Source organism: Aquarana catesbeiana, linkage group LG03 (assembly GCF_042186555.1).
Source record: "Aquarana catesbeiana isolate 2022-GZ linkage group LG03, ASM4218655v1, whole genome shotgun sequence".
In the NCBI taxonomy this organism is placed as follows: Eukaryota; Metazoa; Chordata; class Amphibia; order Anura; family Ranidae; genus Aquarana; species Aquarana catesbeiana.
In genome coordinates this window covers 46,505,956-46,533,855 of record NC_133326.1, presented here as the reverse complement: position 1 = coordinate 46,533,855, position 27,900 = coordinate 46,505,956, and the positions used below count along the sequence as shown (strand labels likewise).

Sequence of the window (27,900 nt, the reverse complement as noted above, 5' to 3'; positions counted from 1 at the left end):
TTCATGTCTGGTTCAATAAACTTGGACACTATTTAACTGTTTCTGTTACTATAGACTTTCATCTGTAATATGGCTAAATACATGTGTGAATTAATATGTGGTTATCTTGTAAAGCACTGTGCAAACTGTTGCCACTATACTGTATAAATTCCGAATAGTAATAATTATAATACAGCTTTACACCAACTAGCATTATGTGTATTCGTACTGACCTTGGCAAAGCCTGGGTGTGCTCTTGTTACTGGCCATTGTAGACTGGTTGAAGACTAACCAAAGACTTCTTCAAGAAAGCTTGGATGACCCACTTCTCTTCTTTCCCCAACTGGTACCCCTATAAAGACAGAACCATGAGTTTAAGGTGGAAATGTGGGGGCTTTTTTGAACAATTTCATTTGTCAAAAAACACTATGGAGCCCTACCGCAGATGCCTCCAGAGCCCCCAAAACATATATCCTGCAGCTCAACTTGTTGTTCTCAGCTGGGGAGATAGAGATGTGACCTCTTTTTAAAGTGCCCACCATGCCAGCTGTTCACTGTCTCCACCTTTCCATTCACTGGTGCAGTTAGGGCTGTTTCACACGGACTGCAGTCACATTTCAGAGGGTGGTAATGCAGCAGCTGTCTGGCATTCAGGAGGAGATAGTGCCAAGCTGCTTGGGTTTTTGTGTGGTCCCAATGATCCCAGTGGGCGAGGTTGAGAGGCAGTACCACCTGTCAAACTCTGCAAGCTGAGTTAAATTTGCAGGGTCCGCAAAGCAAAGCAACTCATCTGTGGTAAGTGTATTTCACTGTCCGGCTGCAAGATCAGGATTTAGGTGGGGAGTCAGGGGGCAATAAAAATGTGCATCAACTGCCCTTTTTCCACCTATGTGAAATTACCCTAATGGAACTTTGTTGCACAGCCAGAGGTCATTGACATTTGCCGCCATGAGAGGGTAATGAATCCACCTTGTGAGGTGCCCCCATCCGGTTAACAAACGTCTACATCACAATGTAACCAACCTGCAATGAAACAGATATGAGGGTGGACAGGAATGCTTCCTCCCGAAGCAGTGTGGATGAATTCTGCCAAGGTCCTGCTTTTCCCTTCTTTGCATTGGTTGCTCTGTCCGATTTTGCTCCTACCAATCCCTCATGGGCTTTTTGCTGCTCCCACCCACTCTTGTCCCCCAGCATTCATGGGTTTTGCTTCTAGCAGTTGCCTTGTACTCAGCCATCGTCTTACACTAGTTTTATTGCATAGTAAATTAATCATATTTAGACCAAGTTCTTCCCTAGGACCAGAGCTTTAGCACAGTGTTTCCATTCTGTTTAAAATTCGCCAAATAGTCTTTTTTGGCAAAAGTATGGAAAACAAAAATCACTCTGCTATCAGACGAATGTTAACTCAACATGTTGATATCATGTAAAGAAATCAGGACAAAGGAATAATTATTTCCTTGAATAACACCGAACTGACATTTTTCTCCAAGGAAGCCCCCAGTATATGCACGCGGGCGAGGTGATCGATGGGATTGATATGAGAGCCGAGGTCGGACTTCTGACCAGGAATATCCTCATCAGAGGGGAAATGGAAGACTCCTGCTACGAGCCCAACCACTGCCAGTTTTTCACCTATGATACATTTGGTGGACAGATTAAGGTAACGTACATTTTATTTCCCAGATGGGATCTAACTGATTGCTGTTTGCGTCTCGTAAAGTTTGTAATACAAAAATGGGATTTTTGTACTTACCGTAAAATCCTTTTGAGTTCATTGAAGGACACAGCCTGATCTTTCAGAGGTTGTCTTCTCTGACTGCAAAACAGAGTTCCAGTCATTTCCTTCTTTCCCTCCAACTTGATCTAGAGAGCACCTAAACCACTGAATGAAGGTCAGAAAGGGGAAATTGTCCCAGGCCCACCTGCCAGAGGGGGCCGCAGACTTCCTTTATTAAAGATGCAACTTATTTTCCCTCAACACTTCATTTGTTCATTGAGGGGATTGTCCAGTTTGCAGCCTTTGCCAAGCTCTGGTCATGTCTCACTCCATCTCAACAGACAGTTTCATTACATGATGAAGAGCTTGCGGATAGCTTTCCAGGTGTTCATGTAGTTCTTAGAATATATTTGAGCATGATGGTCACTATTTGTTCGGGAGAAAGGTTGTTTAGCAAATTGACACTGATAAAGAATTATCTGAGAACCATGATGACCCATGAAAGAGTAAAGCCTGGTACACACACACACACTACTATTTTTTTTTGGCTTTGTTGAATGAAAAAAAAAAACCTGACAGCTCAGGTGAGAGCCGCTGTACTAATAATCCAATGTTAGTACAATGAACTCCCCTGCTGAGCTTTTGTGTTCTGACAGGGGGACAGACCCTCCACCAGAACACTCTGGTCAGTGTCGGCTGAAAGCGCTAATTGGAGTCGGTCGGCAGACCTTTTGTTTGGTCATGACCCTTTGACAGAAGTCAACCGAGTGGCCGGCTTCTGTCAGACCGGCTGCCTTCACAGGGGCCAAATGTAGCCCGGTTTCTTTTAAACTGGCCAATGCCGGAACGACATTCGGCCATGTGTACTAGGCCGTGAGCCGGCCATATAAATAAAATAATTTAGCGCCAAAGGATGTGAATAGAATATTGGGTGCAAAAAAATATATATATATCACCAGCTGCACTGCTACTGTAAGCTTGCTTTGCAATACAATATATAAACATAAACGAAAATACACCACACTCAGTGTTTAAATAATACAGTATCAGCAAAAATCCATATCTTCAACACCTTGAAATTAATTTATAAAAATCCCATTGTGCTATATTCAGTGCTTGTGCTCTTGTAAATTGAAGACAACAGTGCTCCTCTTCACTTGTGCTCAGGAAGTGCCCCACATGGATGTGCTCTCACCCTGGAAATTGACCATCAATCTCTAGTGTGGTCACTTGTGCTATTTGGGGAAATATCCCCTGGGTGGTGTCACTGCATGCAGACCTCACAATATTTGTCCCCCAGGTATGAGTTTAAGCTGGCCATAGATTATGCGATTTTCTGGTTGCAGGAAAGAAAATTGCTCGATTCCCCATCAACACAATCAGTGTTAATGGGGGAATCACTCCAACGGAGCTACTGTTTTCTCCCAGTGGGGGGACACAAAGAGCCGCCCTTGCCAGGAGAACACAGTGATTATTGCTAGTGGCTATAGTCCCTGGCAATAATTGTATGCTAGAAATCCGACATGCTGGTTGTACCCAAGTCGCTCGGTACAATCAGCCTGCTAATAGATGGTTTGAATTTTGGCCGGTCCCTGCTAAACCGGCTGAAATTCAAACCATCTATGGTCGGTTTAAGTGCTTTGTGCTTACCGGCTGTCCAGAGCAGTGTCCTTAAGATCAGGGCTCCTGATAGAGATCACGGGGCCCCGTACAGCCTACCTGACTGGGCCCCCCTCCTCCGAAAATATCAAATTATATTTTTGCTAAAATGCAAGGCCCGTGATGCTATGCTTTGCAGCCATGGTAGAAATGATATCCCTGTTGAACTAGACCCATTCAAGTGAATAGTGGCACAAAGGCAAAATCTGCACTTGATCGCTCACGGTGTTCATTCTGGGTGGTGTGTTCTCCCACGCTCTCCATCCTGAATTGACCCACCTGTGTGATCTCAGCAGCTTCCGGCAGGAGAGGAAAGGAGGGGAGAGGAGAGGAGAGGAGGGGAAACTGCAGCACTGCGGGGGGGGGGGGGGAGGCACACAGGGGTCACAGACAGCAGGGGGCGCAGATACTAGAACCGATCCTCTAGCAGTTCATCCAGAGGAAGAAAAGAAAAGTAGAAACCAGCAGCACTGTACAAGAGTCACACATGTCAGTAATAAGGCAGTGTTGCTGGACCTCCTGCTTGGCAGGTGCCCGGGACCCCCTTTTGAACTGATGAGGCCTGGGCCCAGTACAGGAGGGCTGACTGTACTGCCCTATCAGCAGCCCTGCTCAAGATGATACAGTTTGATGAATTAGTTGAAGGTTTTGCAAATGCTAAGTGCAGTCAGAAAGACTGTAAATATTGTATATTGTAGTGTGATGCATACCTGTGATGTATGACCAGTGTTGCCAACCGTCAGTTTTTTTACTGGCAGCCAGTTAAAAACAGGCACTTTTCTCCTGCCAGGAAATGCCAGTGACAGGAAAAGGCTGCCAGTAAAAAATACGGCTGTGACGCCCAGCCAAGACCATCCGAGTGCCTGCTACAGTGTGTTCAGGAGGAGGCAGGTCTGGCAGAGACGGTGCCCGAGCGTGTTGTGTGACGTCATGGCGCAAGGGAACCTGAGCGGAGCAGCCGGACCCTTGTGTGCAGGTCTGTGGGATGGGAGCAAGAGTGCCCATTCTTATTTCTTTTGCTATATCGAAAATAAAATAAGAAATATGTTTTTGTGCCCTAATATCTACCTTAAATCACATTGCTGATTGCATATTGTACTTGTTTGTAGACTAAATACTGAAATTTGCACTTAAAACGTTTATTTTTGTAACTTTTGGAAATGTCAGTAAAAACTTGGCTGTGCCAGTAAATTTTGGGTGTCGGGCCAGTAGATTTCAATCTGGTAGGTTGGCAACACTGGCAACACTGTGTTTGACGTGGAATGTGTATTTCCACAGTCAAATTGAGAAAATAAATCAGAGAAGTGTGTTCTTCGGAACCTAATATATAAATAAATATATATATATATATATATATATATATATATATATATATATATATATATATATATATATATATATATATATATATATATATAATTTTTTTTTTTTAAGAACAATTCAGTTTATCATTGTTTTCAGTTTACTTTTTTATTTGTCATATAATTTTATTTCTATGTTGAGGAGCCCCCGAACTTGAAGTGCCCTGGGCCCCCTAAGGTCTAAATCTGGCACTGGTTTAGAGTCTGAGGGGACAGACACAAGTTGAAGGGTAAGAAACTATCTGAAAGGAAGGACTGGAACTCTATTTTGTAGCCTGAGGAGACAACCTTTCCAAGATCTATGTGTCCTTCAAGGAAGAGAAAAAAGTGTATCATTCTTCTACACAGAGCTGTTCTTTATGGGATGAAACGCATGGTTTGTCCATTGTACAACTATTTGAAACATAAGTTGCATGTTGTCACTCTGTTGTTGTTTTATAAAGAACAAGAAAGTGATCAACATGACAAATGCTTTTTTTTCATCTTTTTTTTCAGGTTAAGGCTCATTCTCAGGTATGGCAGCCTTTGCTGCCCCTCTAAAAAAGTGATTCTTAGTGAATTGCTTTTCAGAGAGCGTTTGACAGGTGGCGAGTTAGCCATATGTCACGTCCTCACAGCATGTTTTACCAAGGCTCAAACACTGTGGTGCAACTGCATGCATTGGGAGGGTTGATAGCATAGCCCTATACAATTAAATGGTACCACCGAATGAGACATGCTGCTTAATTTTTACTGAAGCTTGTGTACAGCCCTAAGTGGATGCATGCCGTTCTTTAGGTGAGTAGTTGGGGGGGGGGGGGGGGTTAAAGCTGCGGCTCAACTGGCTGCTTTTACCACCCCCTGGTCGCCCATGTGAACAAACTGTGGCTAAATGATTGCATTGCCTTTATAAACAGATCCAGAAGCACTTTGGTTCGGTGCACCTGTCGGGGGTCGAAATCACGAAGATGGGACAGCAACTTCTGGGCAGTTATCCCGTACACTTCCATATGACTGGAGCAGTGGATGAAGAAGGTGGCTACAGTCCCTCAACATACATTGACAACCTAGCCATCCATCATTGCTTTTCCAGATGTGTCGCTATTCATGGAACTCATGGTCTGCTGGTATGAGACCTCCAAATTCTTATACATCATTAACTTCTATCAGCCATTCCTGTCCATAAAACCTCATCGTCTGTCTCTCACAACATTCTGGGCCTGCTACTTATAATATCAAATATGTAATAAAATCAGATTTAAAAAAGTCCTTTATAATTAGCTCCACTTAAAGCCCAACTCTGGGCACTAGAAAAAAAAAAGATACCCCTGCAGCGCCCCCTTCCCCCACACTGCAAGGACTAAAAGAGAAGTATGGGTATGTTTTTATTTTATAATCGGTCCGATGCTGCATCTGTCCCCCTGGCGCCTCTACGACAAGAACCGAGCGATCAAACACTGCCGATCGCTTGGTTCTCACAGCTCCCTGAGCGGAAAGCTGATGACTGTTATGCCCCGTACACACGGTCGGACTTTGTTCGGACATTCCGACAACAAAATCCTAGGATTTTTTCCGACGGATGTTGGCTCAAACTTGTCTTGCATACACATGGTCACACAAAGTTGTCGGAAAATCCGATCGTTCTAAACGCGGTGACGTAAAACACGTACGTCGGAACTATAAACGGGGCAGTGGCCAATAGCTTTCATCTCTTTATTTATTCTGAGCATGCGTGGCACTTTGTCCGGCGGATTTGTGTACACACGATCGGAATTTCCGACAACGGATTTTGTTGTCGGAAAATTTTATCTCCTGCTCTCCAACTTTGTGTGTCGGAAAATCCAATGGAAAATGTCTGATGGAGCCCACACACGGTCGGAATTTCCGACAACACGCTCCGATCAGACATTTTCCATCGGAAAATCCGACCGTGTGTACGGGGCATTAGAGCTCTCTGCTCTGGCTCAGGCTCTTAGTGACTCGCTGAGAGGCCGAGCTGGGTGCTGGTCCAGGCATTTGGGCGGATCCCGACTCCTTTGCCGTGATCTTGCCTGTGGCGTCAGCAGGCAGCGGACTTTAGCCCGCTGTCTGCTAAAAAGGGGTCACAGGAGTGCAGAATGATACAGCATTGGCTGTATGTCTCCTTTAAAGCAGTTGTAAACCTCTGGGTGCCTTTTTTTTTTCAGACCTGCAAGGTTAAGCAATAATGTGCTAGTATGCATCGCATACTAGCACATTATACGAAACTTACCTGAAAACGAAACATTCCAACGATGCAATGTCATCGCTGGAGGCCAATTCCATCTTCACCAATCTTCCTTCCGGGGCCGCGGACTTCGGCTGTGTGACTGAGCCGCTATTTATAGCACAGAATCTGTGTCAGCAAGTCATTAGCTATTTCTTGTTATCTAGTCAAGCAGTCTAACGCTTGATAAGAAAGTACTGAGTGTAAAGTTTGAATAACCCTTAGACATATATTTTTTACTGGTATATATACTACTTTTGTATTCAATAAAGACAGAGATCTTATGAACACACAAGCCTGTTTCCTGTGTCTCATTTGGTCTCTCACGGATCAAAGGGTCTTGGTGGTCTGCCTGCATAAACCAGGGTGGTCGTCAAGGTGTATAATTACTTTCAATAACGACCACAAACACACCTCCAAGACAACCACTGCCTTGCTAAAGAAACTGATGGTAAAAGTGGTGGACTGGCCAAGCATGTCTCCAGACCTAAACCCTATTGATCATCTGTGGGGCATCCTCAAATGGAAGGTGGAGGAGAGCAAGGTCTCTAACATCCACCAGCTCCGTGATGCCATCATGGAGGAATGGAAGAGGACTCCGGTGGCAACCTGTGAAGCTCTGGTGAACTCCATGCCCAAGAGGGTTAAGGCAGTGCTGGAAAATAATGGTGGCCACACAAAATATTGACACTCTGGGCCCAATTTGGACATTTTCACTTAGGGGTGTACTCACTTTTGTTGCCAGCGGTTTAGACATTAATGGCTGTGTGTTGAGTTATTTTGAGGGGACAGCAAATTTACACTGTTATACAAGCTGTACACTCACTACTTTACATTGTAGCAAAGTGTCATTTCTTCAGTGTTATCACATGAATAGATTTAATAAAATATTTACAAAAATGTGAGGGGTGTATTTACTTTTGTGAGATACTGTATATATGTATTGTTGTTTGTCCAGTTTATGTAAGTCCACTTATTGCTTTTTGGTTGCCCTGAACTTTTAGGTAAAGGATACCATTGGTTATGACACCCTTGGTCACTGTTTTTTCCTGGAAGATGGTGTGGAGCAAAGAAACACATTTTATCACAACCTGGGACTAGTGACGAAGGCTGGGACCATCCTGCCTACAGATCGCAATGAAGCCATGTGCTTAGCAATGCGGGACCATGTGTATGGGGATTATGTGCCTGTTCCCAGCACTGACTGTATGTGAGTAGGCATCATTTATATAAAGCACCTCTGTTATTTATATCTATCTGTAATATTTAACATCAATGTAACATTTCCTCCACGTCTGATTAGATGGAGATCTGCACCATCTGCGTTAATAGTTTTGTCTTGTGGGTTTTGAATTGCTGGCCCACAATATTTAGGTGAATACTCATCCTAAGTTGTATTTTTTTTGTTCCTTTTATTGTCTTCACAGGGCAGTCAGCACATTCTGGATCTCTAACCCTAATAACAACCTAATTGGAAATGCTGCAGGAGGAGCACAGGTCAGTATAAGGGGATATACACAGTAGGGTTGATTTACTAAAGACAAATAGACTGAGGACTTTGCAAAGTGCAGTTGCTTCAGAGCTTAGTAATGAGGTAAAGGTTCACTTTGCAAAGAATACCCAATTACGTGCAAGGAAAATATAAAGACAGCTTTTTTGTGCATGATTGGATGATGGAAGTCTGCAGAACTTCTGCTCATTTACTAAGCTCTGGAGCAACTGCACTTGCAGAGTGCACGGTCTATTTGCTTTTAATAAATCAACCCCTATGTGTTTACTTTTTTTCAGAATCTTCGCTTCTTCACACAGCTACACACATTACACATTTCATTCCTATAATTAAAAAAAAAATGTAAAAAACAAAGACAGGAGGAGTAAGGACTTGTTCTCCATTGAACTGCATTTTACATGTATGGTGGGAACAGGACACATAGGAAACGATTTATTTTTTTCTGTGTCCAGTACATGTTTGATGGTATTAAATAAAAAACCTAGCTCAGGAGACATGGAAAGAGATTTACTAAAAGTGGTGCACATAGAATCTGGTGCAGCTGTGCATAGGAACTAATCAGCTTGTAACTTCAGCTTGTTCAAATAAGCTTTCACAATGAAACCTGGAAGCTGATTTTTTTTCTATGCAGAACAGCACCAGATTCTGTGTGCGCCAGCTTTCCCATGGTGTGAACAAGGCCTTTAAGGAACAAGTTCCCCTTATCTAAGTTTGGTATCACATTATGTGGTTATACGACCACGATGTAATATATACTGTATACTACACTAATAAAAATACACTAATAAAATATATACTATAATTTACTAAATACAAATTAACTGTGCACATTGTAATTGCATCAATCAACGTGTATATTAAATGCAATATATAGTGCATACTATCCCAATGCAGTGTATAGTGTATTCTGCCCCATTGCAAAATATATTGTATACTATCCTAATACAATATATAGTGTATAGTGTATATTACCCCAATGCAATATATATATATATATATATATATATATATATATATATATATATATAGTGTATACTACCACAATGCAATGCATAAGGGGTTATTTACATAAGGTAAAGCCACTTTGCACTGCAAGAGCACTTAGAAGTGCGGTCGCTCTAAATCTAAGGGGTAGATCTGAAATGAGGGGAAGCTCTGCTGATTTCATCATCCAATCATGTGCAAGCTTAAATGCTGTTTTTTACTTTCCTTGCAGGTCCCCCTCGGATCTACAGCGACTTTACTTCGAAGTGCACTTGCAGTGCAAAGTGGATTTGCCTTTCGTAAATAACCCCCCCCATAGTGTATTGTACCCCAATGCAGTATAGTATACTACCCCACTGCAATATATAGTGTACACAATGCAGTATAAAGGGGGTTATTTATCAAAGGCAAATCCACTTTGCACTACAAGTGCACTTGGAAGTGGAGTCGCTGTAGATCTGAGGGGGACATGCAAGGAAAATAAAAAACAGCATTTTAGCTTGCACATGATTGGATGATAAAATCAGCAGAACTTCCCCTCATTCCAGATCTTCCCCTCAGATCTACAGCGACTGCACTTCCAAGTGCACTTGTAGTGCATAGTGGATTTGCCTTTCGTAAATCAACCCCATAGTGTATAACAATGCAATATACTGCATAGTGTATACTAATCCATTGCAGTATGTAGTTAACATTACCCCAATGGAGCGTGTGTGTTCACTACCCCAATGCAGTATGGTCTTACAAGTGCACTTGTAGTGCAAAGTGGATTTGCCTTTCGTAATTAACTCCCGTAGTGTATTCCACCCCAGTGCAATATATGGTATATATATATAGTGTATACTATACTACCCTAATACCATATATACCCAATGAAACTTATAGGGGTTTATTTACTAAAGGCAAATCCACTGTGCACTACAAGTGCAATGCAAGTGCAGTTGCTATAGATCTGAGGAGGACATGCAAGGAAAATGAAAAACAGCATTTGTGCTTGTACATGATTGGATGATAGAAATCAGCAAAGCTTTCCCTCATTTCAGATCTTCCCCTCAGATCTACAGCGACTGCACTGCCAAGTTAACTTGCAGTGCACAGTGGATTTGCCTTTAGTAAATCAACCCCATAGTGTATAACAATGCAATATATCACATAGTGTATACTAATCCATTGCAGTATGTAGTTAACATTACCCCAATGCAGCGTGTGTGTTCACTACACCAATGCACTATATAGTAGACATTACCCCAATGCACTATATAGTAGACATTACCCCAATGCAGTATGCAGTGTATACTACCCCAGTACAGTATATTGTGTATACTCCTCCCAAGACCTTCTGCTCTCTAACTCCCTTGTCTCCTGCTCACATGCTCATCTCCAGGACTTCTCCAGAGCCTCTCCCATCCTCTGGAACTCACTACCCCAATCTGTTCGGTTATCTCCTACTCTGTCCACTTTTAGGCGATCCCTGAAAACTCATCTCTTCAGGGATCGCCTATTTTGCCTCCGGCTAACAATTGAATCTTCTACTCCCCTCATCAGTTCATCCCTCACAGTCTCTACCTTTTTGTTTCACCAGCCCCTCCCTCTTAGATTGTAAGCTTGCAGGAGCAGGGCTCCTCTAACCCTCTTGTTTTGATTGTACGGTATATTGTTACCCTTTACATTGTAAAGCACTGCACAAACAGTTGGCTCTATATAAATCCTGTATAATAATACTATAATAATATTAATACTACCCCAGTGCAATGTATATATATATATATATATATATATATATATATATATATATATATATATATATATATACATACATATAGTGCATACTAGCCAAATGCAATATGTAGTGTATATATAGTACCCAGTTGCAATATATAGTGTATGTTGACCCAACGTAGTATAGTATATTACCCCAATGCGATATACAGTATAGCATATACTATCCTAATACAGTATATAGAGTACATTACCCCAATGCAATATATACTGTATACTACAGCAATACAATGACTTTGGTACATATAATCCGAGCAAAAGGCAACACAGGTAAGAATGTATTTTTTTCAGTCCAAACAGGGTTGCAGTACACCTATAAGGGGTTTAATGAAATATATCACAGGTACAGGTTACAATTGGTATCATAGTATCAGGCGTCCATGTTCTTTCCTAAGCATAGATTGTAACCTGAATCTGTGGATTACTCAATAAATCTTCTGCTTTGTGGTGTTTCTGGATTCCAATCATAAGTAGGTTTGGCTGCTGAGAGCGGCACAGTTTATTGGCTCCCATCCATAACTGATAGTGTATTTATATGGTGTCTGATGACTTTGTGTATTTTCTCATTACCATTCCGGTAAATATTGTGTTTAGAACGTTGATAGTCCTTTGCACACAGCTTGTTTATAGCATATACTTTAGTTTGCTAGTTTTTCTCGTCCCCTGATTTAATTTAATAAAAATTTGCATCAATAATAAACATGTAAAAAGAATTGTATAATTATATAGGAGCGTGGTAGAGCATTCCTAGCTCCCCCCCAGCGTTCTAGTGGGTGGCACAAGTCATTTACTCAATTATCAGATGTCTGTTCTCTATAAGGAAGTCTGTAATTTATCTCTCCATATAATTATTAGCAATGATCATGGTGTATAGTATATTCAGGAACTTTGCAGCTTTATATGTCTGTAGACTTTTAGTGTTTAATGAGTTTTATTGGGTTACTATATATATGTATAGTTATACAGGTGTGTCCCTCTCCAGATCACCTGGGTGGTTCACATTCCTTTTGTTACAAGTTGTGATGCTAAGTCTAATCTGTCTTGGTGTAATTACGTACTAAAACCAATTAAAGCCATATAAAATGTATTTAGACATTGCGTAGATCAATGATAACACACAAAGTACAGCAAACTATAGTAGTCAGTAGTGTATGGGGAGGTGATAATTAATAGCAGCCAATTCAATTTCTCTATAACACACTATATTACCAAAAGTATTGGGACGCCTGCCTATACACGCACATGAACTTTAATGACATCCCAGTCTTAGTCCGTAGGGTTCAATGTCATGGGCGTCTGCAGAACTTTTTTTCGGGGGGGGGGGGGGGGGCATCATTTTAGGGTCACCTTTTCGACAATGTCATTATCACACTGTCATGGTCAGAGACAGCAGGTGTACTACAGTCCCTAGGATAAGTAATGGATAATGGCCGACGGGCCCTCTTACCAGACCCAGCGAAACTACAGCAGTGATCCCTCCAGCTGGACGATCGCTGACTCTGGGTTCCCCGGGGGCGATTCTGGTCAGTAGTGTAGCATGTCTGTACCCTGGCAGTGGCTCAGTCTTTCTCTCTCTGATGGCGCTGGGCAGCGTGGCTCTCTCTGGTGGCGCTGGGTAGCGTGGCTGTCTCTGGTGGCGCTGGGTAGAGTGGCTCTCTCTCTGACACTGGGTAGCGTGGTTCTCTTTTTGGAGCTGGGCAGCGTGGCTCTCTCTGGTAGTGCTGGGTAGCGTGGCTCTCTCTCTGGCGCTGGGTAGCATGGCTCTCTCTCTTGTGGCGCTGGTTAGCGTGGCTCTCTCTCTGGCGCTGGGTAGTGTGGCTCTCTCTCTGGTGGTGCTGAGTAGCATGGCTCTCTCTCTGGTGGCGCTGGTTAGCGTGGCTCTCTCTCTGGCGCTGGGTAGTGTGGCTCTCTCTCTGGTGGCGCTGGGTAGCATGGCTCTCTCTCTCTGGTGACACTGGGCAGCGTGGCTCTCTCTCTGGCGCTGGGTAGTGTGGCTCTCTCTCTGCTGGTGCTGGTAGCATGGCTCTCTCTCTCTGGTGACACTGGGCAGCGTGGCTCTCTCTCTGGCTTCCACCCAGCACACACCTTTGTCCTGTAGCACTCACTCCCTCAGCTTTTTTCCAGGCTGCAGTCTCTCAGTCTATCTCTTGATCGAGCTGTAGCCTCCTTCCTGTGGAAAATGGGGCCGCCAATCTTCTGGACTACATGTCCCATGATGCACTCCTCTCCTAGTCTCCTTTCAATTATGGCCAATGGGGAAGGAACGGAGCGGGCAGGAAGCTGGGCAGGGAACCTGGTGAGAGCTGCCGTCTCTTCTCCCTGACAGGAGAAAGCGGGGGAAACCTCTGACAGCCCGCAGCTCGCCTTTCTCCTGACACAGCGCCGCTGAGTTCTCTGCTGGACTGAGCAGGGAAAAGAGCCCACAGTCACACTACACTGATGGGGGGGGGCTTGACAGCACATTGATGGTGTCACCCCGCTGGCTGCCTGCACCCCCATAGCGACGCCACTGCGCTGAATGTGCCGATCCGATCCCTGATTCCAGACCCCCCTTGCCCCTACCTGCGGACGCCCAAGTTCAATATTGAGTTTGCCCAGCCTTTGCAGATATAACAGCTTCAACTCTTCTGGGAAGGCTGTTCACAAGGTTTAGAAGTGTGTCTGTGGGAATGTTTGGTCATTCTTCCAGAAGTGCATTTGTGAGGTCAGGCACTGATGTTGGACGAGAAGGCCTGGCTCGCAGTCTCCACTCTAATTCATCCTAAAGGTGTTCTATCGGGTTGAGGTCAGGACTCAGGACTCCTCCACCCTAAATTCGCTCATCCATGCTTTGTGCACTGGTGCGCAGTCATGTTGGAACAGGAAGGGGCCATCCCCAAACTGTTCCAACAAAGTTGGGCGCATGAAATTGTCCAAAATGTCTTGGTATACTGATGCCTTAAGAGTTCCCTTCACTGGAACTAAGGGGCCAAGCCCAACCCCTGAAAAACAACCCCACACCACAATCCCCCCTCCACCAAATGATTTGGACCAGTGCTCAAAGCAAGCTCCATAAAGACATGGATGAGCGAGTTTGGGGTGGAGGAACTTGATCAGTGCCTGACCTCACAAATGCGCTGCTAGAAGAATGGTCAAACATTCCCATAGACACACTTTTAAACCTTGTGGACAGCCTTCCCAGAAGAGTTGAAACTGTTGTGGCTGCAAAGGGTGGACGAACTCAATATTGAACCCTACAAACTAAGACTGGGATGCCATTAAAGTTCATGTGCGTGTAAAGGCAGGTGTCCCAATACTTTTTGGTAATATAGTGTATATGAATTATATAACCAGTTCAATTTTTCTTCACTGTAGAGAGTATAGGGAGGTGATAATTGCATACTGTTTACATATCCTTATTTAAAATTGACAATGTTTTAATTGTATGATAATGCTGCAGTGACACATTTTTTGTATTGGCTTTCACAAAATGCAGCCTGCACGTGAATATCATGGCATTAATGACCAACCCTTTCCCTTGCTGATTTTCTGTTCAGGATGTTGGCATCTGGTTCATATTCCATAGAATTCCAACGGGTCTTTCAGAGGGGCATTACCCAGAGGGCCAATCAGAATTCACCCCCTTGGGTATTTTTCACAACAACAGAGTACACTCTAATTTCAAGGTAAGTAAGCATTCCATTTGTCAAACTATCTAATATATTAAAGTAGAACTGTAAGAAAAAACGTTTTCTTCATTTTGGACAGAGTATAGGAGGGTTATAACTCCCGTTAGATTTTTCTTCCCATAACCACAACAGAAAGTAAAAGAAAAATCCCACCAAAGTGAGATAAATCCTTGGTAGTCACCAGAACTAGTGTGCCCATAGGAAAATTTCCACTCTTTTCCCATTCTGTTGGCAACCCATAATTTGGGATTTTCTTCCATGCTCACTTTTTTGTGATAATGGTATAGTGTGATAATGGCAAGCCTTGTCCTTACAAGCCAGCTGAGATCTGCCTATCTGCTTATCTGCATGCCTAAAACAAGTCAGGCAAACCTCTCAGCAGGGAAGCCTTAACCTATTGACTGTGCGCTCAGTGGGCGAACATCCAGTCTATTAGAGCGGAGTGACAGAGAAGAGGGAGAGGCTCCCAGATACTGCTTCCACGCCTTAAAGCCATAACAACCTATATGCCTGTTTATTGCATAATTAAGGTGAGAGTTCTGAGAGACCACACTAGGAGGCATCACCACAAGATTAATATACTCAATATACAAGATAGAACAGATCTGAATAGAAAAAACATTTTTTAATATTTTTTTCACCATTGCCATTCATTTTTTCAAGAACTTTATATATTTTCAATTTTTATTTTTATTTTTCAATCCTGTCACTTGCACTTTAAAGTCCCATTTGTATGAATTTTGATAGCACTTTTTTAAGAGTATTAGCTGATATTTTGATTGTTTATGAATTTATGTATGATGGGTTACACATATCATTATTTATTAGCACTTTAGAAAAAATTATTTCACCTTTAAGTATTTATTTATTTATCTATGCTTATTCATTCACGGATTCAATTTGTTTTTCACGACATTTGTGTCGCAAGATTATAATAGATTTTTATTATTATTATTTTATTTTAGCACTATCACTTTACCTATGAATAGAGGGTAATGCTATATGCGGCTAACATAGAGATCATTGATCCTCATAATTATAGCTGTAGCAACCACTATCCATAGGTTCCAATTTTGGTTTATGTTTACACAGACTTTGCACATATTAAGTATTGGGATATTGCGCGAAATACATTTAATATCCAATGGTATAGAATGCCATACCAAATTCATAAAGGAGTCCAAAACAGCATTAATGGTTCACAAGACAGCATTTTGGCCCAAAACACACATGCCATTCATCAAGGCCCAGTAATGTTTCACGGTTTCCCTGGCATAATTCTTGCCCATCTGATTCCTTTGAAAGCACTATGATCAAGATTACTTTGAATTCTGCTTCACTGAGTTCATTCAAATATTTGCAAACATTAGGCATGTGCAATTCGTTTAGTTCCGAATTAGTTTTTTAACGAATTTCGACAAATTCGTTAATTCGGGAATATCCGAAATAACAAAAACCCGTTTAACGAATTTTTTCCGAATATTCGTAAATTCGATAAAATTGGACATTCGTAAATTCGGGCATTCGAACATTCGTACATTCGCAATTTACATTCGTACATTCGTACATTCGTGCATTCGTACATTAGTAAATTAGTGAATTCGTAAATTTGTAAATTCGAAAATTCGGAAATCTGAAATAATAGTTAACTAATAATAACTTAACTATTAGTAATTACTAGTAACTTTTAATTTATAGGTATTGTAATTTCCTTTTAAATTTGGCTGTTAGTGAACGTAACACGTACAAATTTATCCGAAGTTATGAATGATCCGAAAAAACGGAATGGAACGTAATGAATTAATAATAATAAATAACAATAATAATAATAACAACGTTTTATTATTATTATTTATTATTAATTTGTTCCGTTCCGTTTGTTTAGATGCAGCATTCGTTTTGGATAATTCGTAACTTCAGATAATTTGAATTTGTTATGTTCACTGACAGTCAAGTTTGAAAGGAAAATACAATACTTATAATTTAATAGTTAGTTACTATTTCAGATTTTTGAATTTTCGGGTTTTTGGATTTTCAAACTTCGAATTTACAAATTTCCGAATTTTCTAATTTACAAATGTACGATTTTACGAATGTATGAATTTACGAATGTACAAATGTAAAAATGTACGAATGTACGAATGAACGAATTTACGAATGAACCGAAAATGGACCCGAAAAACGAAAAAAATAATAAACTAATGAAACGAAAACGAAAATAAACGAACTTTTTTGGTTGTGCACATGTCTAGCAAACATTACTGAGCCCTGATGAAGGGGGGAGTGTTTTGCCCCATAACATTTTGTCTGTGAATAATTAAAGGCGTTTTCAACTTCTTTGTTAATTTTATCTGGTGTTCCTTCTTTAGGTTCAAGCTCTAGGTGACGTTCCTGGGTGCCCATTGAAGGGTAGCCCTGGCCGTGTGTGAACCACCTAACCAGGGCCAATGAGGTCTTCCAATAATTGCCACCCTTCCCTTTGCTACTCTGTATCAATAAGAATTGAAGTCCCAGTGCCTTTTGGTTGTATCCCCTGACCTGTGTTCTAGCCCCTTTTCCACTTTATCCACAAAAGTTTGGCCTTCAGTTTTACTTTAAATAATAAAACATTTTCATGAAAGTTCACGTTTGTAACTCTTGTCTCTTAGGCTGGTTTATTCATTGGAAAGGGAGTCAAAACAACAGAAGCAAATGCCGAGAACCCCAGAGAGTATCTCACGGTGGACAATGCACGGTGAGTCCTCGGTTGTCTCCACCAGACTGAGGTATGATTGTGCAGGCTGAAACAATATTGTTTTAGTAAATGTTATTGCACCAAGAACAGAGCGTTCAGTCCTTCAGATGTCTCTGGTTCCTTGAGAATTGATACATTCCTGGAAATATTGCTTCATTCAGAACCTTGGATCTCTGTCGTAGTAAACGGATACTATTTCTCATAGAAAAGTATATTATGAATAATGTGTGGTTATTACTGATATTTGATCTACTTTGTACCTATCTGACCTATATGTTAATATTTTAAACTCCAAATTTATATATATTTATTTATATATATATATGAGGCAAACTTTTTTTCTCGTTATGCTATGTATGCAGGATCTGCTTCCTCCTTTGTAGTTCTATGCAACACTTTCTCAACCTTTTCAACACAGAGGAACCCTTGAAAAAATGTTCCAGTCTCAGGGAACCCCTACTAATTGTTACTATATCTACAACTCATGATACATTAGTGTGATGGTCAGTGGGAAAAATGCTCCTTACACTTGTGGTCATTAGGAAGAATTACCCCCTTACAGATAGCTAAAAAGATCAATGGTGTCAGTGGGTACTTATCTGAGAGGCAGAAATTGGTCACTGCTTAAGGAACCCCTGGCAACCTTTGGAGGAACCCTAGTTGAGAAACCTTGCATTAGTGTGATAGTCAGTGGAAAGTGGGAACTCAAGGAACCTCTGGAGGAACCCTAGGGTGCCACTGAACCCTGTTTGAGAAACCCTGTTCTATACAATAATTTTATATTAAAGGGTTAGTTCACTTTTTCAAAAAAAAAATGAACTAACACCCTACACCCCCCCCAGCCCCCCAGTCCTCCAGTCCCCGCTGTACCTCCTGCCATGGGTGATGAGCTGTCAGTGCCCACTCAGCCAATGTTGCTGTCCAGGGATTTAATATCCCTGTTTTTCTTCCCTTCTTTTCTTCTTCTGGGATGGATCAGTGCGATTCTGAGTGGTCAGTGACCTTTTTGACTAATTAGAAGCACTCTGATCTGTCCCGGAAGGCCTACAGAAAGAAGGGGAAGAAGAGTGGGGATTTCTAATCCCTGAATCACTACACCGACTGCGTGGCCACTGACAGATCACCACCACCAGCAGGAACTGTGACAGGGTGTTAGTTGACCTTTACATTTTTTTTCTGAAAAGGTAAACTCAGCCTTTTATTAAAGTTGTATTATTATTATACAGGATTTATATAACAGTTTGTGCAGGGTTTTAAAATAAACGGTTAGTTTTTTCATTCAGCCAGCAAGTCACCCCCTCCTCAGAACATTGTACACTAATTAGTGGCTGCAGCCGCTGATGAAAATTCTCCAGCAAGTCTCTTCAACAAAAGTCAGTTAAACAATCGTTGCTCGCTGATCAAAATTTAGCTGCCTCCTGCTGGACAGGCGGAATTTCAATCAGTGTATGGCCAGCTTAAAGCCCCATACACATGGGCAGAATATCGGGAGACATTTGCTGGTTCAAAAAAAAAAACCAAACAGCAGCCGACCGACTCCCGACCAGCGCTCTCAGCCAATGGCAGAGCGGTGATTGGAGTGTTCTTATGAGGGGGGGGCGTCCCCCTGTCACAACACAACAGCTCAGCAGGGGAGATTGCTGAACTAACCTTGCATGGTTAGTACAGCGGCTCCGACTGGAGCTGTCAGTTTTTGTCAACGTAGTACGTACCTGGCTATACAGATACTCTCACAATGCAAGTCTAGTAGGCAGCCACCTCTCTACAAACCATGTACTCCCCTCCCATTCGAATGATATCTTATCTCAACAGCTAGTCAGGGATATTGTAGCAGCTAATCCACTCAGCTTCTAGTGGCTAATCTACAAATCTCTACCGGTATTACAACAGCAAAAATATCAAAGGACAAATGTCATCTCAAAAGGTATAATAACATGTATCTAAAAGAACAAAAATGTATTATTTGCAGCTTACCAATCTTTAAATGTGGAGGCTGTATTATTATTATACAGGATTTATATAGCGCCAACAGTTTGCACAGCGCTTAACAAAATGAAGGCAGACATTACAGTTACATTACAATTTGGTACAAGAAGAATCAGGGGGCCCCCCTGTTCGTTAGAGCTTACAATCTACGAGGGAGGGTCAATTGATACAAAAGGGAATAGCTGTGGGGGATGAGCTGATGGAGAAAGTAAAACAGTGTATTAATTAGAAGCAGGATAGGCTTCTTTAAAGAGAAGGGTTTTCAGGGATCGTCTAAAGATGGATAGATTAGGGGACAGTCAGACAGATTGGGGTAGGGAGTTCCAAAGGATGGGAGAAGCTCTGGAGAAATCCTGGAGGCGAGCATGGGAGGTGGTGACAAGGTAGCTAGAGAGTAGGAGGTCTTGGGAGGACCGAAGAGAGCGGCTTGGTTGGTATTTTGGGACTGGGTTATTGATGTAGCTGGGTGTAGAGTTATGGATGACTTTGTAAATTATTGTTAATACTTTGAATTTTATTTATTGGGTGAGTGGAAGCCAGTGGAGGGATTGGCAGAGGGGGGTGGAGGACACTGAATGGTTAGTAAGGTGGATGAGTCTTGCAGCAGCATTCATTATGCACTGAATGTAAATGTCTGTGGCTGTATGAGTTTTCTTGCTTTTAGGCTTTATTGCCTTTAATTTAACTAAATGATCCTGCTACTAATACACTTCCTGTCCATGGGTGGCAACATGCCCTCACTCTACTGTATCAATGGAGGAGCAGTGCTGTTATCTTCAGACAGGAAGTGTGCTAGGACTACAGAACACCTCCCTTCTCCTCCTTTTCATAACATAAGCTGGCAACACAAGCAGGTATTTGCGAGTATGCTAAACAGATCAAAAGGGAGCAAATAAAAGACATTTAATGTTAGGGTTTACATACACTTTAAAGTGGAACTACCCCCCCCCCCCCCCCGTCCTTTACAGCCATGGTAGCTGCCATTTTAGCCTCTGTGTGATTTGCAGTTGCCTTGCTGTTGCACATGTGATCTGTGATGGCTTGACGGGTTGCATGAGAGCTCAGTCAACTGTGATGGTGAATGTAACTGGTTTAGAAAACCATTAAATCAATGGGTTTAGATCTGCTTTAAAGGAGAAGTCCAGCCTGAGCTCTTTCAGCTGGTCTTCTCCTATGGGTCACGGGAGTGCAATTCATTTTGCACTCCTCTGATCCGTTTTCAGCAGAGAGCGGTCTGAAGTCCACTCTCTGCTGAAGTCACCAATGTCAGTCCAGGCACCGCGTCATCCCGACTCTGGGAGTTGGGATCCGCCAGGTGCCTGGACTGATGCCTGTCTCAGTCTCTCAGCGAGCCACTGAGAGACTGAGACAGCCGCCCCCCGCCCCTCCAAAGCTCAGTGCTCCAGTGAGCGCGGAGGAGCTGAGCAGGAGAGCTGCTGATTGACAGGCAGCAGCTCTCCACTCGGGGAGGTGAGAGAACCCAGCCATCGGCGATGTTCGATCACTCGGTTCTCAGTGAAGAGGTAATGATTATGGGATAAAAAAAAATTATGGGATAAAAAAATAAAAAAAAGATTATGGGATAAAAAAAATCCCATACTTCTCTTTTAAGTTAAACATACAAAAATACCCTAGATTGTACGGTTACTGAAAATACCTTAAACTTTCCCAATAAAGTTACAGAAAATCTAGACTATTAGAGATGCCTCCATGATTGGTCTCCTGTTTTGTATTCACTCTGTACATAAATTGTAAGATTTGACAATTCAGTTAAGGAAACTCTTGTTCTTTGTTCGAGGTAAACCTGTACTGAGGAATACATTGGCTTCCATTGCTGACCTCTCCTTGTGAAAGTTGCAGTTGACCCCTTGTCATGCTGATTTAATAGCTGGCTTTAATACTATCTGAAGAACTGTTTCACAACAAGTGTGCAGATTAAGTGTTCTGACTTATCTGCGTGCTTTTTCCAGGTCAGTGGCTCGGATGTACTGAAGTTAGAGACAACCAAGTGGGAGGTCAGCAATGGCAGTCTCCTTGTATTCCCGAACTATACGTTTCTGTTTACTTTTAAACCAAATCTGATTGTGTGTTCGCATCATAACACTTTTTAAAGAGCCTGAAGTCCTTTTATCTTGCAAAACTCATCTTTAAAACAATCTTTATAAGCCATGCATGTTCTCCTGTCTGGGAGACCTCATCAGAATAATGAATTCTTTCTACTAATAGCTGTGTTTCCTACTTATTTAGATTCCGTCCTCACCAGGATTCGGATCCAGCTAAACCTCGAGTGCCTGCTCTTATTGACAAACTCATAGCCTTTAAAAACAATGACCATGGTGCATGGGCCAGAGGTGGGGACATCACCTTTCGCAACTCAGGGTATGTCATTTTCTAGTAAAGAGCGCTAATGCATGCATGGGAGTGGAAGAACAGTTCTTGTACGTGATGATTGTTAAGGGGACCACTGACACAAAATAAGTGTCTCTCAATAGGACCACATTTTTTGAGATCAGTAGACCATTTCATGTCTATGGTACCTGAAGACAGCCCAAGCTAACTGTCCTGCAAGGGATACATTTATTCAGAGTAATAATCATTTTCAAACATTTACACATAACTTGGCTATGTTTTATAGCAGTGGTCTCCCAAACTGTGGCCCTCTGCTTACCTTTATGCAGCCCTTGGGGCACTGTTCTTCCCACTGATACCAACGATACCAACAATCTTTTCTACCAACAACCTGGCCCTATGTTTATAAAGCTTGAAGGCCCCTGTTTTATACTTTTCTTTAACAGAATATGTAATTGACTGAAGGGTCAGACAAGGGAATAACTGTAACTTGCAGTTTAATTAAGAGGTGCAAAGTTAGAAGAATTAATGCAAAACAGGTTAATAAATGTAAAAGATAAACATGCACAACTGCAAAATAATGAACGTTGCCCAAACATGGACTCTTTGGGGTTGATTTACTAAAGGCAAATAGACTGTGCACTTTGCAAAGGGTAGTTGCTCCAGAGCTTAGAAAATGAGCAGAAGCTCTGCTGACTTCCATCATCCAATCATTTGCAAGCAAAAATGCTGTTTTTGTTTTTGTTTTCCTTGCATGTGATTGGGTATTTTTTGCAAAGTGAAGCTTTACCTCATTTACCAAGCTCTGGAGCAACTGCACTTTGCAAAGTGCACAGTCTATTTGCCTTTAGTAAATCAACCCTTTACATCAATGTTTCTGTGGTTCAACCAGGTTAACGTGTTTGCATAACATAGTCTATATCAGACTCTATAACAACAGAGGGTCTAGCTGGGAATCATGACTTCAGTAAAACTGTACGGAGCACAGCAACTTGTGATTATTCTCATAGACAGTATTCATACAAGGTCCAGGGTAGCTCTGGTAGCACAGGTGAATAGCTGGAGGGATCCAAGGACAAGGGGCCACCCCACTGGAACTGAGGTGCTATGGTAGCAAATGAGAAGTGGCCTGCCACCGTAGCTAGGTCTTCCCAAGAAGCTTTTAGGCTCTAGCTTGGCTGCCCACAAACCATTTGTGACAGTGGAGGGCCTCTCACCTGGCTGCAGATCCATTGCCTTGCTTCCTCTGCCTCATCTGGTGGGACCACTCTAAGCTACTGAGGGAGGGAGGTGGAAAAGCTTTTCTTCCCTGGGTGTGTTCAGGAACATGGGAAATTGTGTGGGAAATTGAGTATAAATAAGAAATGGAGTTTCTCTGAGCATGCTGAGAAAATTGTCACACTGCTAACAATTGTACAAAAGATATGTAATGGCACTTGTCACTCTGAATATATGGCTGTTCATGGCATACAAAGTGTATGTAAGTGTCGGGTAGGGTGATGCCTGATTCTGTTTGGGCTGGCTGTTAGGACTGGCAGGCGGTGAGGAGGTGATGTGACGCCTCCTCACCACCTATTTTAACCCCGTAATTTGCCACTCAAATGCTCCGCACCTGTTTGCATTGCCTGCGGTTGCGACATGTTTGCAGCACTTCCCTATTCACTTGAATGGATCGTGATCAGTGGGCTTACTACCCGCAGAATACAACAGGAGCAATGGCATTTGCTAAGGAACGCATTACGACTGCGACATGTAAACATTGCTGCCTCTGCTGCTCATAGTAAGGTGGGTGCTAAAAACATGGCTCAACCACAGATGTTTTGTGCCCCCCCCAACACAAAACTAAATGAGCCCTTAAAGTGTTTATTATGTTTATTTCCTATGATCTTCAGCTCCACCTAGTGGCCACAATACAGTATTTTCCTGAAATACCTAATTCATGAAAAAACAAAACGCATTATGGCCAGTAGATGGAGCTAGCAAACATAGGAAATAAACCTATAAGACACAAATGGGATTATTTGTGATGTGCAAATTTCTGAGCATATTTTTTGTTAGGCCCCTTTACAACATGAGCCTGCTACAATAATAACAAGAATGATATAAAAAGGCTAATACTATATTATCTGCATAAATCAGTTAATTTAAGTCAGTTCTCTAGTGCTAATGTTATCCATTGTTCTTATTCAGTGTCTGTCTTCCCCTCCAGGTTTTCAGACAATGGAATTGGCCTTACGTTAGCCAGGTAAGAAAACAATTTTCACAGGAGAATTTGATACTGTGTGCCAATGTGAGAAATATTTCCCACATCATTTTATGAAGAGTTATGCCGAGAATTCTATGTGCTCAGATTTATTGCATGCCTTTGTCCCCGTACTTACTGGATTTCAGCCTCCTTTGGTTCGGCTTTATTTGTTGTGTCACTCAGTGTTTGCAGAGTGTGACAGTATTTTCCTTCGGAAATGCCCACTTTACTCTTTACATCCCATTCCTGCTCCTTCTCGTCATCACATCTGCAAAACGCACCTCGCCCCCCCCCCCCCACCCCAATAACGGGCAATGAGCGTACAGCTGAGCTTGGTGCGTTCCAGGCTATGAATCACTAATAAATGTATGCACAAGTTGTACTGGCTTTTTCCTCCATGGTAATACCTGGCAAGGAACCAGCAGTTTTAACACCTCGTAATGAAATTCCTAGAAATGTTTTGTTTGGGAAGGTGGCAAACTGGGATTTGACTGGTAGTATGGCCGTGTCTATAATAATTTTATAGTGTGCGGTTAGTAATGCTACTTAGGGCTTAGGAAGTCATGACATTTGTTCACAACTACTGATATAAACATTGTATTTTCTTCTCTTCTTATAGCAGCAAATCTCCCTCCACCTGCACCTTTTTTTTTTTTTTTTTTTTTTTTTATGATTACTTCCAACATTTTTTTATTATCATCATATAAGGGGATCTATATAGATTTTACAATGTATTGGTAATATATTTGGTATAATTTATTAACAGAAGAATGAAGTATAGTGTGACTGTTCCTCACAGTAGCCAATGAAATGCTAGCATTTATTTTGTAACCTGCAGTAAAACTTGGATGTTGAAGAAACATACTGTAGATGTGTGCTAAATACAGGGAAAGGGAACTGCTGCACACCAGAAACGACCAGGGGCGGACTGACCATTCAGGCACACGGGCACTGCCCGAGGGCCCTGTGCCACTAAGGGGCCCCATCAGGGTTGCCAGCCTCAATAAAACCAGGGACAGTATGTAAAAATCTGTGTTTTTAAAAAATCCCACGATTATAGCTGCCCCGCCTCTCCAGTACCTTTTCAGTGTGTGTATGTGTATTCTGTGTGTGTATACTGTGTGTGTGTATATTGTGTGTCTGTGTGTGTATACTGTATGTGTGTATACTGTGTGACCCCATAATCTATTGCCTGGGGGCCCCATAATCTCCTATTGCCTGGGGGCCCCATAATCTCCTATTGCCCGGGAGCCCCATAATCTTCTCATATTGCCCGGGGGCCGCATAATCTCCTATTGCCCGGGGGCCCCATGAGTTGTCAGTCCGCCCCTGGAAACAACACTGACATCCATGTTAATTGTATAAGACATCCATAGACATTGCAATGACAGTCTCCATCCTAGGACCACCCCATCCTAAGGCAGGGACTGTCATTGTAATGCCTGTGGATGTCTTAGGCAGGCCACACACGGTGCGATTTCCCCCATCAACTCAGATAGTGCTGGCAGGGGAAATCCCTCCTGCCAAGCAATTGTCTGCTCCTGGTAAAGGAGGGGGGGCAGGCAGGGGAAGCTTGCCCCTCCACCTGCCCCCCCCCCCCCCCCCTCTAGCAGCCCCTAGTGATAATCGCAAGAGAATCCAACAGGCAGGTTATACCCAAGTTAATCGATCGATCAACTTGGTACATTCAGCCTGCCCGTTAACGGCTCAAATCAAGAACCGGACGAATTTCGAACCACATATTGGCCGCTTTTGTACAATAAATGTGGATGTCAGTGATCTTACCAGTGTGCAGCAGTTCCTTCTATTGAGTTTATGAACATGGAGCGCTTGGTTTGCCTCCGGCACCCAAAGATCAGGTGGCAGTGGGGAAGAGCAGCTTGGAGCAGAGAATTTTTTATTATTATCCGTAGATGTGTGCTAGTTTGCATGTCTTAAAGTGGTTGTAAACCCCTACATATACCTTGTGAAGTGACTGGCCTAAGATAATACACAGAGACGAAACAAATCCTCCTACATACAGTGCCTTGAAAAAGTATTCATACTCCTTGAAATTTTCCACATTTTATTATGTTGCAACCAAAAACATAAATGTATTTTATTGGGATTTTATGTCATAGATCAATACAAAGTGGCACATAATTGTGAAGTGAAAGAAAAATGATAAATGGTTTTCAATTTTTTTTTTTTTACAAATAAATACCGTATCTGAAAAGTGTGACATGCATTTGTATTCAGCCCCCTTTACTCTGATTTCCCTAACTAAAATCTAGTGGAACCAATTGCCTTTAGAAGTCACCTAATTAGTAAATAGAGGGCCACCTGTGTGTAATTTAATCTCAGTATAAATACAGCTGTTCTGTGAAGCCCACAGAAGTTTGTTAGAGAACCTTAGTGAACAAACAGCATCATGAAGGCCAAGGAACACACCAGATAGGTCAGGGATAACATTGTGGAGAAGTTTAAAGCAGGGTTAGGTTATAAAAAAAATACCCCAAGCTTTGAACATCTCATGGAGCACTGTTCAATCCATCATCTGAGCATGGAAAGAGTATGGCACAACTGCAAATCTACCAAGACATGGCCGTCAACCTAAATTGACGGGCCAGGCAAAGAGAGCATTAATCAGAGAAGCAGTCAAGAGGTCCATGGTAACTCTGGAGGAGATCCGCAGCTCAGGTGGGAGGATCTGTCCACAGGACAACTATTAGTCGTGCTTTCCACAAATCTGGCCTTTATGGAAGAGTGGCAAGAAGAAAGCCATTGTTGAAAGAAAGCCATAAGAAGTCCCATTTGCAGTTTGTGAAAAGCCATGTGGGGGACACAGCAAACATGTGGAAGAAGGTGCTCTGGTCAGATGAGACCAAAATTGAACTTTTTGGCCTAAAAGCAAAACACTATGTGTGATGGAAAACTAACACTGCACATCACCCTGTATACACCATCCCCACTGTGAAACATGGTGGTGGTAGCATCATGTTGTGGGGATGCTTTTCTTCAGTAGGGACAGGGAAGCTGGTCAGAGTTGATGGGAAGATGGATGAAGCCAGACACAGGGCAATCTTAGACGAAAACCTGTTAGAGCCTGCAAAGACTTGAGACTGGAGCAGAGGTTCACCTTCCAGCAGTGACCCTAAACAACAGCCAGAGCTACAATGAAATGGTTTAGATCGAAGTATATTCATGTGTTATGGCTCATCGTGCATTTGTATTCAGCCCCCGCTGTGGTTCTACAAAGTATTGACTCAGGGGGCTGAATACAAATGCATGCCACACTTCAGATATTTATTTGTAAGAAATGTTGAAAATCATTTATCATTTCCCTTCCAGTTCACAATTATGTGCCACTTTGTGTTGGTCTATCACATAAAATCCCAATAAAATACATTTACGTTTTTGATTGTAACATGACAAAATGTGAAACATTTCAACGGGTATGAATACTTTTTCAAGGCACTGTAAGTGGTACCTGTTTATCCTGCAGCCATCTTTCCCCTAAATCCATTAAACGTGCAGAATTTACTCAGGATCTCTCAGCTCTGAAAAGCAGGGGGTGGAGAGCTGAAGTTACATCAGTGAGGAGAGCTCTGAGAGCTGATTGGAGGGCACACAGGAATAGAGCTGAGGCTGTCAATCAGCTGGAGCTCCCTCCCCTGTCACCTTTTTTTCTTTTGGTGTCAGTAAAACTTGTCAGAAGTGACT

The 27,900-nt window shown here is 42.3% G+C and overlaps 2 protein-coding genes across 5 annotated transcripts in view; both read left to right on the top strand.

Annotated features, from left to right (window-relative positions):
* Nucleotides 1-27,900, top strand: part of CEMIP (cell migration inducing hyaluronidase 1) — a 200,677-nt gene that overhangs the window by 10,070 nt on the left and 162,707 nt on the right. The gene's annotated exons all lie outside the window — the stretch shown is intronic.
* The window catches only part of LOC141131327 (cell surface hyaluronidase CEMIP2-like), a 177,465-nt gene that overhangs the window by 96,808 nt on the left and 52,757 nt on the right, over nucleotides 1-27,900 (top strand). For both annotated transcript variants that reach the window (XM_073618464.1, XM_073618463.1), the window contains 8 exons: nucleotides 1,473-1,642; nucleotides 5,616-5,825; nucleotides 7,948-8,153; nucleotides 8,371-8,440; nucleotides 14,753-14,881; nucleotides 17,533-17,618; nucleotides 21,852-21,983; nucleotides 24,163-24,198. In XM_073618464.1, the coding sequence (XP_073474565.1) occupies nucleotides 1,473-1,642; nucleotides 5,616-5,825; nucleotides 7,948-8,153; nucleotides 8,371-8,440; nucleotides 14,753-14,881; nucleotides 17,533-17,618; nucleotides 21,852-21,983; nucleotides 24,163-24,198 (1,039 nt within the window). The remainder of the gene's footprint in view (nucleotides 1-1,472; nucleotides 1,643-5,615; nucleotides 5,826-7,947; nucleotides 8,154-8,370; nucleotides 8,441-14,752; nucleotides 14,882-17,532; nucleotides 17,619-21,851; nucleotides 21,984-24,162; nucleotides 24,199-27,900) is intronic.